Source organism: Pipistrellus hanaki (assembly GCF_964339955.1).
Source record: "Pipistrellus hanaki genome assembly, chromosome: 14".
NCBI classification, from domain to species: Eukaryota; Metazoa; Chordata; class Mammalia; order Chiroptera; family Vespertilionidae; genus Pipistrellus; species Pipistrellus hanaki.
The window spans coordinates 25,320,945-25,337,371 of NC_140516.1; the positions used below are offsets into that span (position 1 = coordinate 25,320,945).

The following is a 16,427-nucleotide window of genomic DNA, read 5'->3' on the forward strand; positions in this document are numbered from 1 at the left end:
TTACTTTAAATCAACTTATCTTTTAATTCAGATTTAAATACACACATTTGTAGCAACTATAAAAAATACACCTTGTTTTTTAAAAATGGCATTTTCAAGAAGGGAGTTTTAGCCAAAAGCAATAGCAAAATTTACATGATTACAATAGGCTGAATCTTCACACAGTATCCTTTAAACATCAGAAAGTAGAATTACTACACAATCCTCTACTACCATCAAATTATTTCAAACCTAATGCTAGTACTCTAATGAACAAAAGTATAGAAATCTCTTTATGATTCTGAACAGCATATGCTCAGAAAAGCATAGACACCACTTTCAATTCTTCAGCATCTTCCCCCCTAGCACACTCTTCTTTTAGCTCCTACAGCAATTACTGTTAGGTCAACTTAAGTCTAAAAAGCAAGGCTTTAGATGAGTGGCCCCTGGTAATTTGACATAATTTCTTATTCTTCATAATAGAAAATTTGGACATACTGTTAAACTCAAAAAACATTTGGTATATGCATTCCAGTCTTCAATATGTACTGAAACTTACTAACCAAGTTGTGGACTCAGATTACCTTAATATTTAAAGCATTAAAAATGACATTCTTTTAGAAACAAAGGAAACTAAATATTATTTGATGTTACTGTTTTTGCTTTAGCTCTTTTCACACTTTTCCCCCTTTATTAAATTGTAAATACTTGAACTTACTCGTCACTAAACTTCCTAATATACTAACTGGGAAGATATGACTTGAATGTGTTCTGTATAAAATATTGATGTAGTTGGGTGCTGAAAGAACACAGAACAAAGTAATTGCAAAGATGTTTACATAATTCATTTCTAACCTCACCCGTCCTTCATCACAAACGACTGACTCCCACATTCTCCTTGGGGCTCATCTGAAGCACAGAACACAGGGTATGACTTCAATGATTTTCTCCATTCTCCTAAGTATGGTACATCGTCAGTACCTTTCTATGTGCCACGGGGAATTGGGGCTCACTCTCTCCCGGAAACCCCATTGAGGCAGGCTGCGACAGACACTAGCACACCTCCTCTTCCCCAACTCCTCCCCCCACGGCATCTACTTAGCTCAGAGCCAACTATGTCCTGTTCATAACCACAGGGGGAAATTGTCTGAAAACACCTAACTTCAAATATTTAAATCTTAAGCTTCCCCTTGGTATATTTTTCTCTTTAGTACATACTTTTGTCAAGTTCAGTATAGAACAAGTCATGATTTTTTATTTATTTTCTATCCACAAACAACAAAAATCCTCAAAATTTTTCTGTAGATTTGGAATCCAGAATTCCTAAATAGTTTGCATAATGTAAGATACATATGAATTTTGGGTTATCCTATTCTTATGAACTGATGATGAAAGATGAATTATTTTGCTCAAAAAGGTAGTAATATTTATGAACAATGAAAACTTTTGCTAGCTCTCAAGATGATAAACAAGTGGTAAAAGATGGAAAGGTTTTTGTGATATGTGCTAATTGGAAACTCATAAGATTCACTTACTAAGTCATAGGAAGTAACTGAAGAGAATCTTATTTACAGTAAGTGAAATTATTATACAAAATAATTTGAAACAAGATTATTTTTCTTACTAACACTGTGGAGCAACAGTTTGTTTAGCTGCTTCTGTGACTTGACCTTTTTCTTCTTAAGACAATGGTGACAAAGATTCTAAAACAAGAACCTCTCAATCAGTTAAAAAACCTATCCCAACATATTAGTATGCTTATCATACTACACTATACTGTAAATCATGGGTTAGCAAACTTGTTCTGTAAAGAGTCAGACAGTAAAAATTTTAGGCTTTGCAAACGAGTTTCTGAAGCAACTACTCAACTGTCACTGTTGCACAAAAGCAGCTATAAATAATAGATAATGAGTATAGCTGTATTTCATAATATTTATGGACAATGAACATATTTTCATGTGCCTTGAAATATCCTTTTATTTTTTTTATTAATGGTAAACACAATTCTAGCTCATGAAAAAGCAGGCTGTGGCTGGATTTGGGCAGAGTTGGCTGTCCCTTATATAGTCTTTTCTCTTATATAAAATGTTTTAAAATTACAGGTTGTGAACCTAGAGAGTTTAAAAACTTGTTTCTGGATCTCTCATTTTAAAACTTACCAAATAAGTTCTCTCTGAAAAATATACTCACATGAGAGAGAAAAAAATAATTCAGAATATAAATCCCTACTTAAAAAGAAAAGAAAAAAAAATAGACAGAAGCTGTAAAACAAATGTTTTACCTTAAACATATAATTAGGAAACAAAAATTGTGTTCTGTGACATATAAAACAATATGCATTGATTTAGTATATACTTCTTAGCTTTTTTTTACTTTAGGAAAAAAGACAATGAAGAAAAGGTTCACAAATCTCTCCATCTTTTGTACAAAAAAATTACAACTGAAATGAGCAAGCCCTTGCCTGTAGAACCATCAGCTCTGAAAATAAAGTACACCTAGGATTGGAACTTATCTAAATGAGCTCTGGGTGGTCTTTTAAAAAATGCACAATTAATCATAGAACACTCTGGCTCTACAATCTGGGACACTTCTGAATAGGAAACCCCTGCCTCCATAATATAAGGAGACAAGTATACTCTTTCCACAGTCATCAGTATTATAAAAAAACTTCACAGTCTGACTCACCTTTATCAAAGGTAAAATGTTACTGACACATTTCATGATTACTTTGATCCTCAGTAGTTTCTAAACACAAAATAAATTTTGGATGAACTTTTCTATGTTTGAGTTTTCCAAAGAAAGATTTACCAATACAAAATGTATTGAACTGGTAGAAGTCCATGGGCAAAAAAAAAAAAAAAAAAAAGATTATAAAATGTTGACTAGCTTTATCCTTTTAATTTTGTAACAGTTTCAGATACTGAGACCTAATTGGTTTCTTGTGTCTATCCATTATGACCATAACTCAGTCTTCTACTTAATATTCCTCACTGCCTTTTGATTGGGGCTTCACTTTGCGACGAAGAAGATCTTCACGTCCAACTTCAATCATTTGTTCTTCCCAAGATTTGATTTCGCTGTAATAACGAGCTTTATCATCTTCAGCAAGTTGAATATATACCTGAGAAAAAGTGTAATTGTTAAAATGATTTCTTCAGAAGAATCTTCACCATTAATTTATGAAATGCTTCCATATATACCATAAAAATTACCTTATTCTTCTACATGTGTAAAGGGGGATTGGAGGAGGAATGTTTTTGTGAGATAAGGTAAGAGAGACAGATTTGGTATTCATTAAATTGTTACAATTTTAGGGCTTGGGATGTGGGAAGGAGCAGAGGCACAGTGTGACTGGCATAGCATACACTGGACACTGGATTTGGTGTGACATTGTTTTAAATATCAATTTTATTTCAGTTAAAAACTACCAAAAGAAAAAAGCCAAATTGATTCTATGAATATGAAATTATTTAAAAATATTTTAACTGTGTTAGAAGTAATATAAGGTCGTTTTCACGTGAATCGAGCCTTGCCCTAATACATTCTCATAGATATTCTAACTAGATATTTGAGACTAAAACCATACTTACTTGCTTTTCAGCATCAGAGAGATTTTTCCACCTTTCATTTATATTTTTCAGCCTTATCTGCAAAACAATGTATGTTAAATAACAGATATAGGGACTTCAGTGATTAAAGAAAAATTGTTTTTTATTACTCATTTCAAGAAAATTCAGATACTAAAAAATTCATCATTTAGTAAAATTCAGATACTAAAAATCATCATTTTTACATCATTTTATCATACTCAGATATTAATGTCTCTCAATTCTTAATATCCTCTTTCTAAATTAAACTTAAAATATACAAAATGACTGGAATAAAGATACTTATCTTTTTACTGAGATATAATTTTCATATAGCATTGTATTAGTTTCAGGTGTACAACATAATTCAATATTTGTATATATTCTGAAATGGTCAAAACAATAAGTCTTGCCGAAACCGGTTTGGCTCAGTGGATAGAGCATCGGCCTGCGGACTGAAAGATCCCAGGTTCGATTCCGGTCAAGGACATGTACCTTGGTTGTGGGCACATCCCCAGGAGGAGGTGTGCAAGAGGCAGCTGATTGATGTTTCTCTCTCATTGATGTTTCTAACTCTCTCTCTCTCCCTCTCTGCAAAAAAACAATAAAAATATATATTTAAAAAAAAAATGTCTAACAGTTGTCACCATAATTTTTTTTTCTTATGAGAACTTTTAAGATCTACTCTGAGCAACTATCAAATTTATTAACTCTATTTACCATGCTGTACATTACATCCCCAAGACTTTTTTATAACTGTAAGATTGTATCTTCTAACCACCTTTACCCATCTCATCCACTCCCCATGCCTGGCAATCACCAATCTGTTTCTTTACCTATGAGATCAGTTATTTTTTGATTCCACATGTAAGTGAGAGCATATGGTATTTGTCTTTCTCTGGTCTGATTTATTTCATCCTATATAAGAAAAGCCGATTATGCTAAGTGTCCAGTTAACCTGGCTTTTCAATCAATCCTACCTAATAAAAGAGTAATATGCAAATTAACCATCACTCTGCTCAAATCACACCCACCAGCCACTCAAAACAAGTATGTAAATTAACCCCAACCAAGATGGCTTCAGCCAGAGAGCAGTTGAGAGGCTTGCGTTTCCCTGGCAACAGAAGCCAAGCTTTCCACACACCCTGGCAGGCCTAGGCCTCCACTCAAGGATACAAAGTTTCAATTATAGAAGATTAATCCCAAGAAAATGGTGGCAGCCATGGAGCTGGAGAGAGTAGGCTAGGGTTGCCCCTGGCAATGGAAGAAGCAAAGCTTTCCACACACCCTGGTCTAGGCCTCCGCTCAAGACTACAAAGTTTCATTTATACAAGATACATAAGTCCCAAACAGAAATGGTGGCAGCCACCCAGCCAGCAGGAGGCTTGGCTCTGCTCCAGGCTACAAAGTTAATTGTAGAAGGTAAATTCCAGATACCAGGTCCTCTGCTTAGATCGCCAGGGGGCGTGGCCGGCCTGCAAACCACCACAGACCACTCACCTAGGCCGCCCCATGCCCCAAGGGAACCTCCACCCTGATCCGGGACACCCTTCAGGGCAAACCAGCTGGCCCCATCCATACACCAGGCCTCTATCCTATCTAATAAAAGAGTAATATGCAGATTGACCATCATTCCAACACACAATAGCTGTCCCCATGTGGTCAAAGATCCTGCCCCCATGTGGACACAAGATGGCCACCACAAGATGGCCAGCACCAGATGGGAGGCACCAGGCCTGCAAGGGAGGGCAGTTGGAGGAGGGCAGTTAGGGGTGACCAGCTGGCAGAGGAGGGAAGTTGGGGGCAAACAGCCTGGCAGGGGAGCAGTTAGACATCAATCAGGCTGGCAGGGGAGTGGTTGGGGTGATCAGGATGGCAGGCAGAAGCGGTTATGGGCAATCAGGAAGGCAGGCAGGCAAGCAGTTGGGAGCCAGCAGTCCTGGACTGTGAGAGAGATGTCCAACTGCCCGTTTAGACCAATGGATAGAAGAACCCAGAGAACAGAGAATAAAGGGAAGATGGGTGGGTAGCAAATGAGGGGCAGAAGAAGGGACTGTGAAGGAGAGAGGGCCATTATTTCTGAGTAGAACTTTGAATGAATTTTATTTTCCTACTAGAGGCCCGGTGCATGAAATTCATGCACGGGGGGAGGGGTGTCCCTCAGCCCAGCCTGCACCCTCTCCAATCTGGGAACCCTCAAGGGATATCTAAATGGGCAGTCAGACATCCCTCTCACAATCCAGGACTGCTGGCTTCCAATTGCTCGCCTGCCTGCCTTCCAGATTGCCACTAACCACTTCTGCTTGCCAGCCTGATCACCCCCTAACCATTCTCCTGCCAGCCTGATTGCACCTAACTGCCCTCCCCTGCAGGCCTGGTCACCCCTAACCACCTGGGTCCTCCCCAAATGCCCTTCCCTGAAGGCTTGATCGCCCCCAACTGCCCTCCCTTGCAGGCCTGGTCCCTCCCAACTACCCTCCCCTACTGGCCATCTTGTCGTGGCCATTTGCGTCCACATGGGGGCAGCCATCTTGTGTGTGGAGTGATGGTCAATCTGCATATTATTCTTTTATTGGATAGAATAGAGGCCTGATGCATGGGTGGGGGCCAGCTGGTTTGCCCTGAAGGGTGCCCCAGATCAGGGTGGGGGTTCCCTTGGGGTGTAGGGTGGCTTGGGTGAGTGGTCTGTGGTGGTTTGCAGGCTGGCCATGCCCCCCAGCAACCCAAGCATAGGCTAGAAGCAGGTATCTGGGATTTATTTATCTTCTATAATTGAAACTTTGTAGCCTTGAGCGGCGGCCAGGGCAGGCCAGGGCAGGTGGGAAGTTTGGCTTCCTCCATTGCCAGGGGCAACCCAAGCCTCCTGCTTGCTCCAGCTCCATGGCTACTGCCATCTTGGTTGGGTTAATTTGTATACTTGCTCCTGATTGGCTTGTGGGCATAGCAAATGTACAGTCAATTTGCATGTTTCTCTTTTATTAGATAGGACCAACAAAAACAGAGGTACCAGATATTACCTGAGACTACATAAATATTATGTTTTGAACATTTTAATTTATTTTCATAAGCACTTCTAATATATTCAAGGACAGTTAATCATTAAATAACTGCTCTGACTCTTAGAATTGAAAGGAATTACTTTAATGCTTTCAATTTTTTTCATAATCTCTTTAAAATGTTTTTTAAAGTTTTATATATATATTTTTTATAAATTCTCACCCGAGGATATTTTTCCATTAAGTTTTTGAGAAAGTGGAAGGGAGGGAGAGATAGAGAGAAAGAAACATCAATGTGAGAGAGACTCATCGATTGGTTGCCTCCCCCATGAGTCCAAATCAAGCCTGCAATGGAGGTACAAGCCCTTGACCAGAATTTAACCTGGGACTCTCCTGTCCACGGGCAAACACTCTATCCATTGAGCCAAACTGATTAGGAATATATATATATTTAAAAATTTATATATATATAAATTTTTAAATTGATTTCAGAGAGGAAAGGAGAGGGAGAAAGAGATAGATACATCAATGATGAGAACATGAAACAATTCTATGCCCAAACTAGCAAATGTGAAAAAAGAGGCATTTTTAGACATGAAAGAACTCTTAAAACTAATCTCCCATGTATCCTTACTATAACAGAATCAATAAACCAAGAAAGACACTGATAGAAGAAACAAAAATACCCCTAACATTTCCTATCTAATTATTTCTAAAACTAAAATAAACATTTAAAAAATAAATGCAGTTCTATTTTACCTGTAATGAACCAGTCTTAGCTCCCTGGAAGCATTCAGATATAAAAATGTTATAAGCTGAGCGAGGTCTTTTTGGTTTTCCAAGCAGTGTTAACTCCTGAGGAGAGAAAACGGAAGAGTTAGATACAGTTTTAACATCTCTGAGACTTAATTTTACTTACAGAAACTGTATTCACTACTTTGCATTATTACAGAATGTTCCTTAAAATGGATGTTTTGATTCTTATATAAAGTATGTGATTATTCCCTCCTGAGGTCAGAATTTGATAGCATTATTTTGAGAAATTCAATAAATTTTGAGTTATTTTCTATACATTTCCTTTACATATTATTTTCATGGTTTCCATGAACTGAATAACTGAGCACATATGTACAAATCTTTTTTAAAAAATGAAATAGCTCTAACTGGTTTGGCTCAGTGGATACCTGCTTCCAGCCTATGCTTGGGTTGCTGGGGGGCATGGCCAGACTGCAAACCACCACAGGCCCCTCACCCAAGCCACCCTATGTCGGTGACAGGATGTAAGCTGACAAGGCCAGGTGGGGAAACGTGAACTTTAACAAATTGCTGCAGGTTCTGTGTGGACAACTCTGAGTTTAAGAACTTCAGAGGACCCAGTCATAGGAAGGTCCTCACAATAATGTGAGATTTACAAATTCAGGAGCTTGACCAGATTACCACAATATATATCTAGAAAAACCCATGCCCCTCTACCCACGATTCCAGCATGAGGAGAGGAAAACAAACCATTTTGAAATGTCTTGAGCATTATTATTAACAACTAGAGGCCTGGTGCACAAATTTATGCTGGGGGGGGGGTGGGGATTCCTCAGTCTGCCCGGCAATCAAGGTCTATTGAAGGGCTGGCCGGCAAGGGGGAGAGACCCTGGGAGGTTGGCCAGCTGGCCCCTCAATTGGGGTCTATTGGGGGGCTAGGGGGAATGGAGGGCAGGAGCGGCAAGCTGGGGGGAGAGGGGCTGAAGAAGGTTGGCTGTGCGAGTGTACTGACCACCAAGGGGCAGCTCCTGTGTTGAGCATCTGCCCCCTGTGCACAAAATCAGTGCATGTCATAGCGACTGGTTGACCAGTCGTTCAATTATAACAGTTGCTTAGGCTTTTACATATATAGATGCATGCCCTTAAGGGTAACTAGTTATGGTAATCAGAGCTAATCTGAACAGCAATTGCCAACTGGTGGTCTGGACCACTGATGGTCCGTGAGATCCAAAAGATTGATGACCACTGTCCTGGAGTATTATCAAAGCTAACTGACCTGATGGAAGGGAAATACCCAACCCCAGCCCACTCTAGCCATCCTGTCCCAACTAACGGGAAGAGAGAAAACTGGAAAATACTTGTGCAGTTCACAGTCAGAGACATAGGATCACTGAAAGACAGGCACCTAATTACAGCACTAGAGAACGCCTCACCACCATACTAAGGACTATTTAACAGCAATTCCTTTCAGCCAGTATATCATGTCCAGCTATAATGAAAAAATTCCAAGTAACACTAAGAGGTAAAAAAACACAGTTTGAAGAGACAAAGCAAGCATGGCAGGGATGTTAAGAGTGATCAGGTCAGGAATGAAAAAAACTATGATTAATTACACTAAGACAGCATGCAAGAACAGATGGGCAATGTAAGCAGAAAAACAGGAATCCTAAGAAAGAACAACAACGTTTTAGAAAGCAAAAACACTGTAGTTGAAATAAAGGATGCCTTTAATGTGCTTAGTGGTAGACTGGACACAGCTGACGAAAGAATCTGAGCTACAAGACATATTAATAGAATCCTTGAAAACACAAAAATAAAGAGAACCAAGATGAGGGGGTAAAAAACCCAGAACACTCAGGACTGTGGGACAACTAAAACATAATGTATAGCAAACATAAAACATTATGTATAACAAAAACATAATGGGAATACCAGAAGAAAGGAAGACAAGAAATATTTGAAAGGGAAACCGCTTCTGTCTAATTCTCATTCTGGTATTCTCCGCTCAGCACTGGCTGCATGCATTGAGAGGAAAGGGAGAGTAAACTTTAGTACACCCCTCCAAACACCATCCCCAAGGCAGAGGCTGTATTTCTCCCTATTGGAATCTTTATTCAATACTAATTGGATCAGCAACATTAGATTACTGACTTGAAATTGGCTGACTCCTTAAGAGGACTTAAAACATTAGGATCAGGAATGCATATTTTGGCATTGGACATTAAAGGTTCTAACCTACTTTTTCAGAGTAATAGTTTTAATTCTGATGACCATTTTCTATACTATATGAGCTAGATAGCAAGCTAACCACTTCATACCTAATACTGATTTTATACAAAAATGTTTAATTTTCAAACGATGGAATTTATGTGGATTAATACTCAAGTTAGGAACCACAAAATTTGAACCACATGGGTTGTTTTTGTTTTTTGTTTTTACTGATTTGAGAGAGAGAAAGAAATCTCAATTTGTTGTTCCACTTATTTTATGCATTCATTGGCTGCTTGTTATTTCAATTCCCAGTCAATGTGTCCTGACCGGGAATTGAACCCATAACCTTGGTGTATCACAATGCTCTATCCAACTGAGCTATCCAGCCAGGGCCCTATGAAGGGTTTTCAATGAGAAAAAAAATCATCTTAAAGGGACTTATTTGATTAAATACAATAGGCACTTTTCCCTGATGTGCTAATAAATTTAGTCTATTCAGCAATATATACAATAGAATCAAATTCACTATTACCTCTAGAAGAATTCAAATCAGTATCTCTATTCTAGACAAAACTCAGAAACAAAGATTTTTACTATCCAAGATTTGGCTGTTCCTACAGCTTTGATTGCCAGTCCTAACTATGTATTTTAGAATCAGATACATCCCAAAGTAGCAACAAGAGTTTCCAAGCTAGACTCAATGACAAACGGTTCTAGTGGCAGAAGAGGATGATCCCATTTTTCCTGACTGGAGTATACCTGACATTCTACCATATAGTCACCACACATATCATCAAAGTAAGAGAAAAGACCCTATATTCATATAGTTATCTAAATTTCAGTTCTTTGTTAAAGGAAAAGAATGTTTCAATGATACTCACTCTCTTTTTTAATATCGATTTCTTTTTTAAACGCTTTTGCATCATTTCTTTTTCCAAAGATACTTTCTGACTTGGAGTAAGCTGTTCTTGAAGTCTGTTTATCTCTTCTTTGTATGCTTGCCATTCTGCCTTGTAAGCATCTTCATATATCTATAAATAAATATAAACAATAAGAAGTCAATAAACTATTGCTACCAAGGAAAGACAATTGCATGACTTCAGATAAAGACAGACTGAACCATCACGTGGAAAATGTGCTCTGGGATCACATTCAGATGGACCAAAATCCGTGTTTTTTCCATCATATACATGTTAACCAACTTGAGAGTATAGTAAGTAGCCTTCAATTTTACATTGCTGCCAACCCTTCATCACCACCCCACGCATCCCTATTATCATCAGTTATGAAGAGCAGAAGGTATGAAGTTCCTTTGTAGATAGTAGATATTTAAAAAAACAAACAACAACAAAAACATCATCTCTGGTACTTTGGGCTTTTAAAGGGTATGACAACTGCAGAATAACTGGCCAGCAATGTTGAAAACCTATATGCTTACTTTTTTCTGTGATTCAGGAAGTTCCCTCCATATTTCCGCAATTTTTTTAATTAGTTCTGAATTTTTCGCATCTATGAATTGGAATAAGAAAAGATGTCACAACTTTATGTCACATGAACAACTTCTAAAGATTTCCAGGAAATCATAATACATCAGCTCTAAAAGTAAGTTTTACTAGAAACTCTGTATCACACACAACCTAATACAATGATTTAGCTTTCCTTTAACCGATTTACATGACTTTAACCTTAGCCAGCTTGGCTCAGTGGAGAGAGCATCAGCACACAGACTTAAGGGTCTTGGGTTCGAATCTGGTCAAGGGCAATACCACAGTTGCAGGCTCAATCCCGATCCCTGACTCTAGGTCGGGCACCTACAGGAAGCAAACAATTGATGTGTCTCTCTCACACTGATGCTTCTCTCTGCCTCTCCTCCTTCCTTCCACTTTAAAAATTAATGGAGCCAAAACCGGTTTGGCTCAGTGGATAGAGCGTCGGTCTTCGGACTGAAGGGTCCCAGGTCCCATTCCGGTCAAGGGCATGTACATTGGTTGCGGGCACATCCCCAATAGGGGGTGTGCAGGAGGCAGCTGCTTGATGTTTCTCTCTCATTGATGTTTCTAGCTCTCTATTCCTCTCCCTTCCTCTCTGTAAAATATCAATAAAATATATATTTTTTAAAAAAATTAATGGAAAAAATATCCTCAGGTTAAGAATAACAATTATTAGTTTTTATCTAATAATCAAGGAGTGTATCACATATCACCAAAACAGTCCTCAGAACTTGATTGCTATTTTAAGCAGTTCAGTAATGAATTTATTCAAGTTCTTTACTTGATATTTTAATCAAACTTTTTTTTTTTGAGCCTTTCAGGAATTAAGTTCATAACATCTGAATAAAGAAGAAAATAGTCTTAATTCATATACCACCATCTTGGATTTGAATTACAGAAATACCAGTTGCAAACAAACTGAACTTTTCTAAATTCATTAGTCCCCATTTCCTTCCTCATCTCAACTAAAAAGGGTATACATGCTTAACAAACCACTTATTAATTTCAACTCCTACATTTTAAAAAGATGTGAGCACTTCATTATGTTTCATAAACCAATTCTTTGAGAATTTTTATTATATCTCATTTGATTTCCAGAAGTGCCCTTTGATGTATTGTTTGTGAATGGGCTTTAGAAATCATAAGCAAAAATTAGCTATTATTAATTTAATTACTATCTTTATACTACAACCTCAAATGAAGGCCCTACAGCCTTTCTAGGGAATTGTCAAACATCCTACCTGGAAATCTTTCAGTACAAAAGCTCTTGCATTAGCAGTAATTTGAATAGGCCTTTACAGTTTACAGAACACTTCCACAGAAGTTATTTTATTGTAACTTCCATTAAAAATTCCCTGTGGCAGAAGGGACTAGGCAAGAGACAAAATGATTCATGGTGGTCCTCTACACCAATGGCAGCTAGGCCCAAAATTAAGCTTTTTCATATCCTCTTCTTTAGTTGCTTTGTATTCTACATGCTGCTATTTTAAAAACATCTTTCATTAGTTCTTAATTATATTTAAAACATTTCTGCCCTAGCTGGTTTGGCTCAGTGGATAGAGTATAAGCCCTGGGTATAAAGGGTCATAGATTCAATTCCGGTCAAGGGCACAGAACTAGGATGCAAGCTCCTGCCCTGGTTGGGGGTGTGTGGGAGGCAACGAACCAATGTGTCTCTGATCTTCCTCTCTCTCTCTGTCTCTCCCCCCAAACACTCACACACATACACGAGTGGCCAGATTATTATGATCTCTGAATACATAATCTGGCCACTCAGTATATATACACACACACAATTTACATATATATTAGAGGCCCGGTGCATGAATTTATGGACAGGTGGGGTCCTAACCAGCCAGGCCAGAGGGAGGGGACATGGGCGGTTGGCCGGCCTGCCTGCTGGTCAAACTCCTGGTTGAGGGGACAATTTGCATATTAACCTTTTATTATATTGTTACTGAAAACTAGATAAGAACCAAGCAATACTTAGAGATGGAGTTACATTTATTACGCGGGTCCAGAGGAAAATGTCTCTCAAATTCTGGGCCCCAATAAGGAGGAATTTTCCCTATTTATGTTTTTGCCTTGTCTCCCAAATATGGGGTGTTTCTGGCCTCCTCTGCAAGTTCTTAAAGAGCCACTATGGGCTGGGGCCTTGAGACCTCAACCAAAGGCTTGACCTGGTGCCAGCACTGATAATTTTGTCCGGGGAAGGTTTAATGGCCTCTCTGAAGTGAGAGTAGTCTTATTTTCCTTATTATTTAAGCAAGCAAGCATTTACAGATGCCAAATAGCAGAGTTAAAATTTCAAACAGCAGTTTTTATATAAGATGGATGCTTCAATATAGGATATCCACTGAGTGGCCAGATTATTATGTGTTCAGAGATCATAATAATTTGTCCACTCAGTGTGTGTGTGTGTGTGTGTGTGTGTGTGTATGTATGTATGTGTGTGTGTGTGTGTGTGTGTGTATATATATATATATATATATATATATATATATATCCATCCTCAGGTGAGAATTAACACAAAAACATTTCTACTTGGTGAAAAATAAGTTTTGACCTGCTTTTTCACAGACCCTCAAATAGAAGGTTATGTTCCTGCAGTCAGTGGATGGTGGGTAGCGTGTATCAAATGCTCGGCTTAACTGCTTAAGTGAGCTCTTTATTACATCAGAGAAGAGCACAAGCCCCCCCAACTCCTTACCTGGGTTCTTAGCTTTATATATGGGTAGCTGTTCTTTAGAAAATCGAACGTAAGAAGTCATAGGCTTCTTTGGATAACTACTCAAAGTGGATGAAAACCATCTGGGTATATACACGAAGCTACGCATAAACAAAAAGAAAAAGAACCAATGTCAAGGACTGAAGCGCCAATAACATTCACTCGTAAATACACATGTCCCAAATAAGAGATGATCAAGATACTATGCATCTGACACCTTCGGGGGGGGGGGGGGGGGAAGCTAGTGTCACTGACAATCTTGACATAACCCGAGGGAAGAGCCTGCAAAACAGAATCCCTCCCCTCCCAAAAAAGACAGAGCGTGCAGAACACAGGGACTTGGGCTCCTGGGCCCCGCCTCCTCAATGCCTAGAAGAAGGCGGGAGACTGTCGGCGTGACTTCACAGGGACCGGCCAGGGAGCCAGGTGCTCGGAGGCCGCACGGAGGGGAGGAGGGCGGGGGGGGGGGGGGGAGCATGGAGCGGGGTACTCCTGGAGGAAAAAGGCCTGCAAAGGCACCCTCCCCTTGGCAAGGTCGAGGACTTGAACCACAGGGTCTGAGCCTCCCTGACCTCCTGGGAGGGCCAGAAAGTGGGAGACACCGGCTCCATCCCGGCCCCGGGGCGTCCGGCGCCCTGGCCGCCCGGGTCCTACCTGAAGGGTGCGCGCAGCCGACTCCCACAGTCCGCGCAGAGCTCGGCGCCGGACTTGCCCAGGGCGCTGAGCAATCCCCACACGCCCCGAAGCAGCGGCATCGCACCCCGCGAGGCGGCGGCCGCCGGACCCCGATCTCGCAAACAGCGCCCCGGCACGGCAGCGCGACCCCCACAAAGGCCACCAAAACCCGCGTTCAACCTTCCAAGCTTGTGAACCAAAACCCCAGCTCGCGAGGCACCATGGGAAGTTTGTCCACTTCCGGTTGGTAGGTAGGGGACAGGGTGAGGCAGGAGCGCGCAGGCGCCGTCGTGACTTCCGCCGGAGGGGGGCGGGACTACAGAGAAGGAGGAGGCGGCGCTGGGGGAGGCGGAGCGGGGAAGCTGCAGCCCGGCGCTCCTGCGGGGGGCCTCGCCGCCTCCAAGGGGCGCCGCTGAGCCGCCTCGGCCCCGGCCCCCGCCTCCGCTGTGGGCTCCGCGAGCGGGGCCAGGAGGTGGTGGCGCTGCGGCGGCGGCCTCACCGGACTGGGCCCCGCGGGCGTCCGCCGGCGCCTGCCTCGCGGGGACGTAACAGACGGCTCGGCCCGCACGGCCCGGCCGGGCGTCCGCGCCGCCCGGAGGTCAGACGTGTGAGAGCCGCTCAGGTCCAGCCGGAGCCGGAAGTACCGCCGGGGATGGAGTGGAGCGGAGCGTGTTTTCAAACCTAAAAACGCGATTCACTGTGTCTGTGCTGTGCCCGTGAATTCGCGTTTCGTTTTGAAGACTCACCGACCTTAGGAAGTCGGGGGAGAGGGGGCATCCATGGGAGACATACCGGATGGTGGCCTCCCGTTCACCCCGGGGGATGGAACCCGCGGCGGAGGCTTGTGCCCTGAGCCGGACTGGCAACCTCTGGTGCACGGGGACCGCCCCGGGCGAACGACGGCGCCACACTGGCCATGGCCAGGGCTGAATCCGCGTTTCCAACGCGCACCTCTAGGTTTGACAAGGTCTAACGTGGTGGGCACGGGACCACATTTACAGCAACACTGGTCTAAGGGGGAGAGAGCAACCAAAGGGCTTGTGTGCGTGCATAGAAGCCTAACTAACCAGTGGTCATGGATAATGGGGGGGGGAGGGGGGGCATACGTGGGGAGAGGTTTGGGATGGGAATGGGGGGATGAGGACAGTTGGTTATGATGACATAATCAATAAAGAAACTTAAAAAAAAAAATTAGCCGAAACCGGTTTGGCTCAGTGGATAGAGTGTCGGCCTGCAGACTGAAGGGTCCCAGGTTCGATTCCTGTCAAGGGCATGTACCTGGGTTGCGGGCACATCCCCAGTAGGAGGTGTGCAAGAGGCAGCTGATCGATGATTCTCTCTCATTGATGTTTCTAGCTCTCTATCCCTCTCCCTTCCTCTCTGTAAACAATCAATAAAATATATTTTTTTTAAAAAAGAGGCAGCTGATCAATGATTCTCTCTCATCGATGTTTCTAACTCTATCCCTCTCCTTTCCTCTCTGTAAAAAATCAATGAAATATATATTTTTTTAAAATTAAAAGCCCAGCTTCTCCAGAAAATAAATAAATAAATAAATAAATAAATAAATAAAGCAACACTGGTCTGGACCAGCATGCCATCTACTGCAGCAAACGCTGACCTAGTCCTCAAGCCTGGCATGCAACCCTGCTTAATCTGTGGGAAGGCAACTGGCTCATTAGTTGACAGAAAGATGCATTCTAACCCCATCCCTTCTCTAAGATTCAATTTCCCCCCATTGCAGATAAGGATCTGTACTAGATCAGTTTTCCCAACCAAAAGCCGGGAGAACTTGGGACAAGTACACTTTGAGGTATTGATAGATGTGCTGTACGATTTCCTGTATAGGCAATGGCATGAGAAAGATTGGGAAGAACCTAACTAAGGATATCGAAGGACCCTTAGAGCTTTTACTTTATAGTTACTTCAAAGGTAGCCATCTCCTGAAACAGCCTTTCTTTCCTCTGTTGGACAGCTGTAATAGAAAATTCTTACCTGTGTGAGA

General features: G+C 41.4%; 1 protein-coding gene across 1 annotated transcript; it reads right to left on the reverse strand.

The window, feature by feature from the left end:
- Nucleotides 1–15,489, reverse strand: TFAM (transcription factor A, mitochondrial). Its single transcript, XM_084904816.1, has 7 exons — nucleotides 14,402–15,489; nucleotides 13,730–13,848; nucleotides 10,968–11,038; nucleotides 10,411–10,560; nucleotides 7,322–7,417; nucleotides 3,570–3,626; nucleotides 1–3,100 (listed from the first exon to the last, which is right to left on the reverse strand). Exons 1-7 carry the CDS (start codon nucleotides 14,500–14,502, stop codon nucleotides 2,957–2,959), a joined length of 738 nt encoding a protein of 245 aa, XP_084760942.1. The 5' UTR covers nucleotides 14,503–15,489; the 3' UTR covers nucleotides 1–2,956.
- Nucleotides 15,490–16,427: the final 938 nt, after the last annotated feature.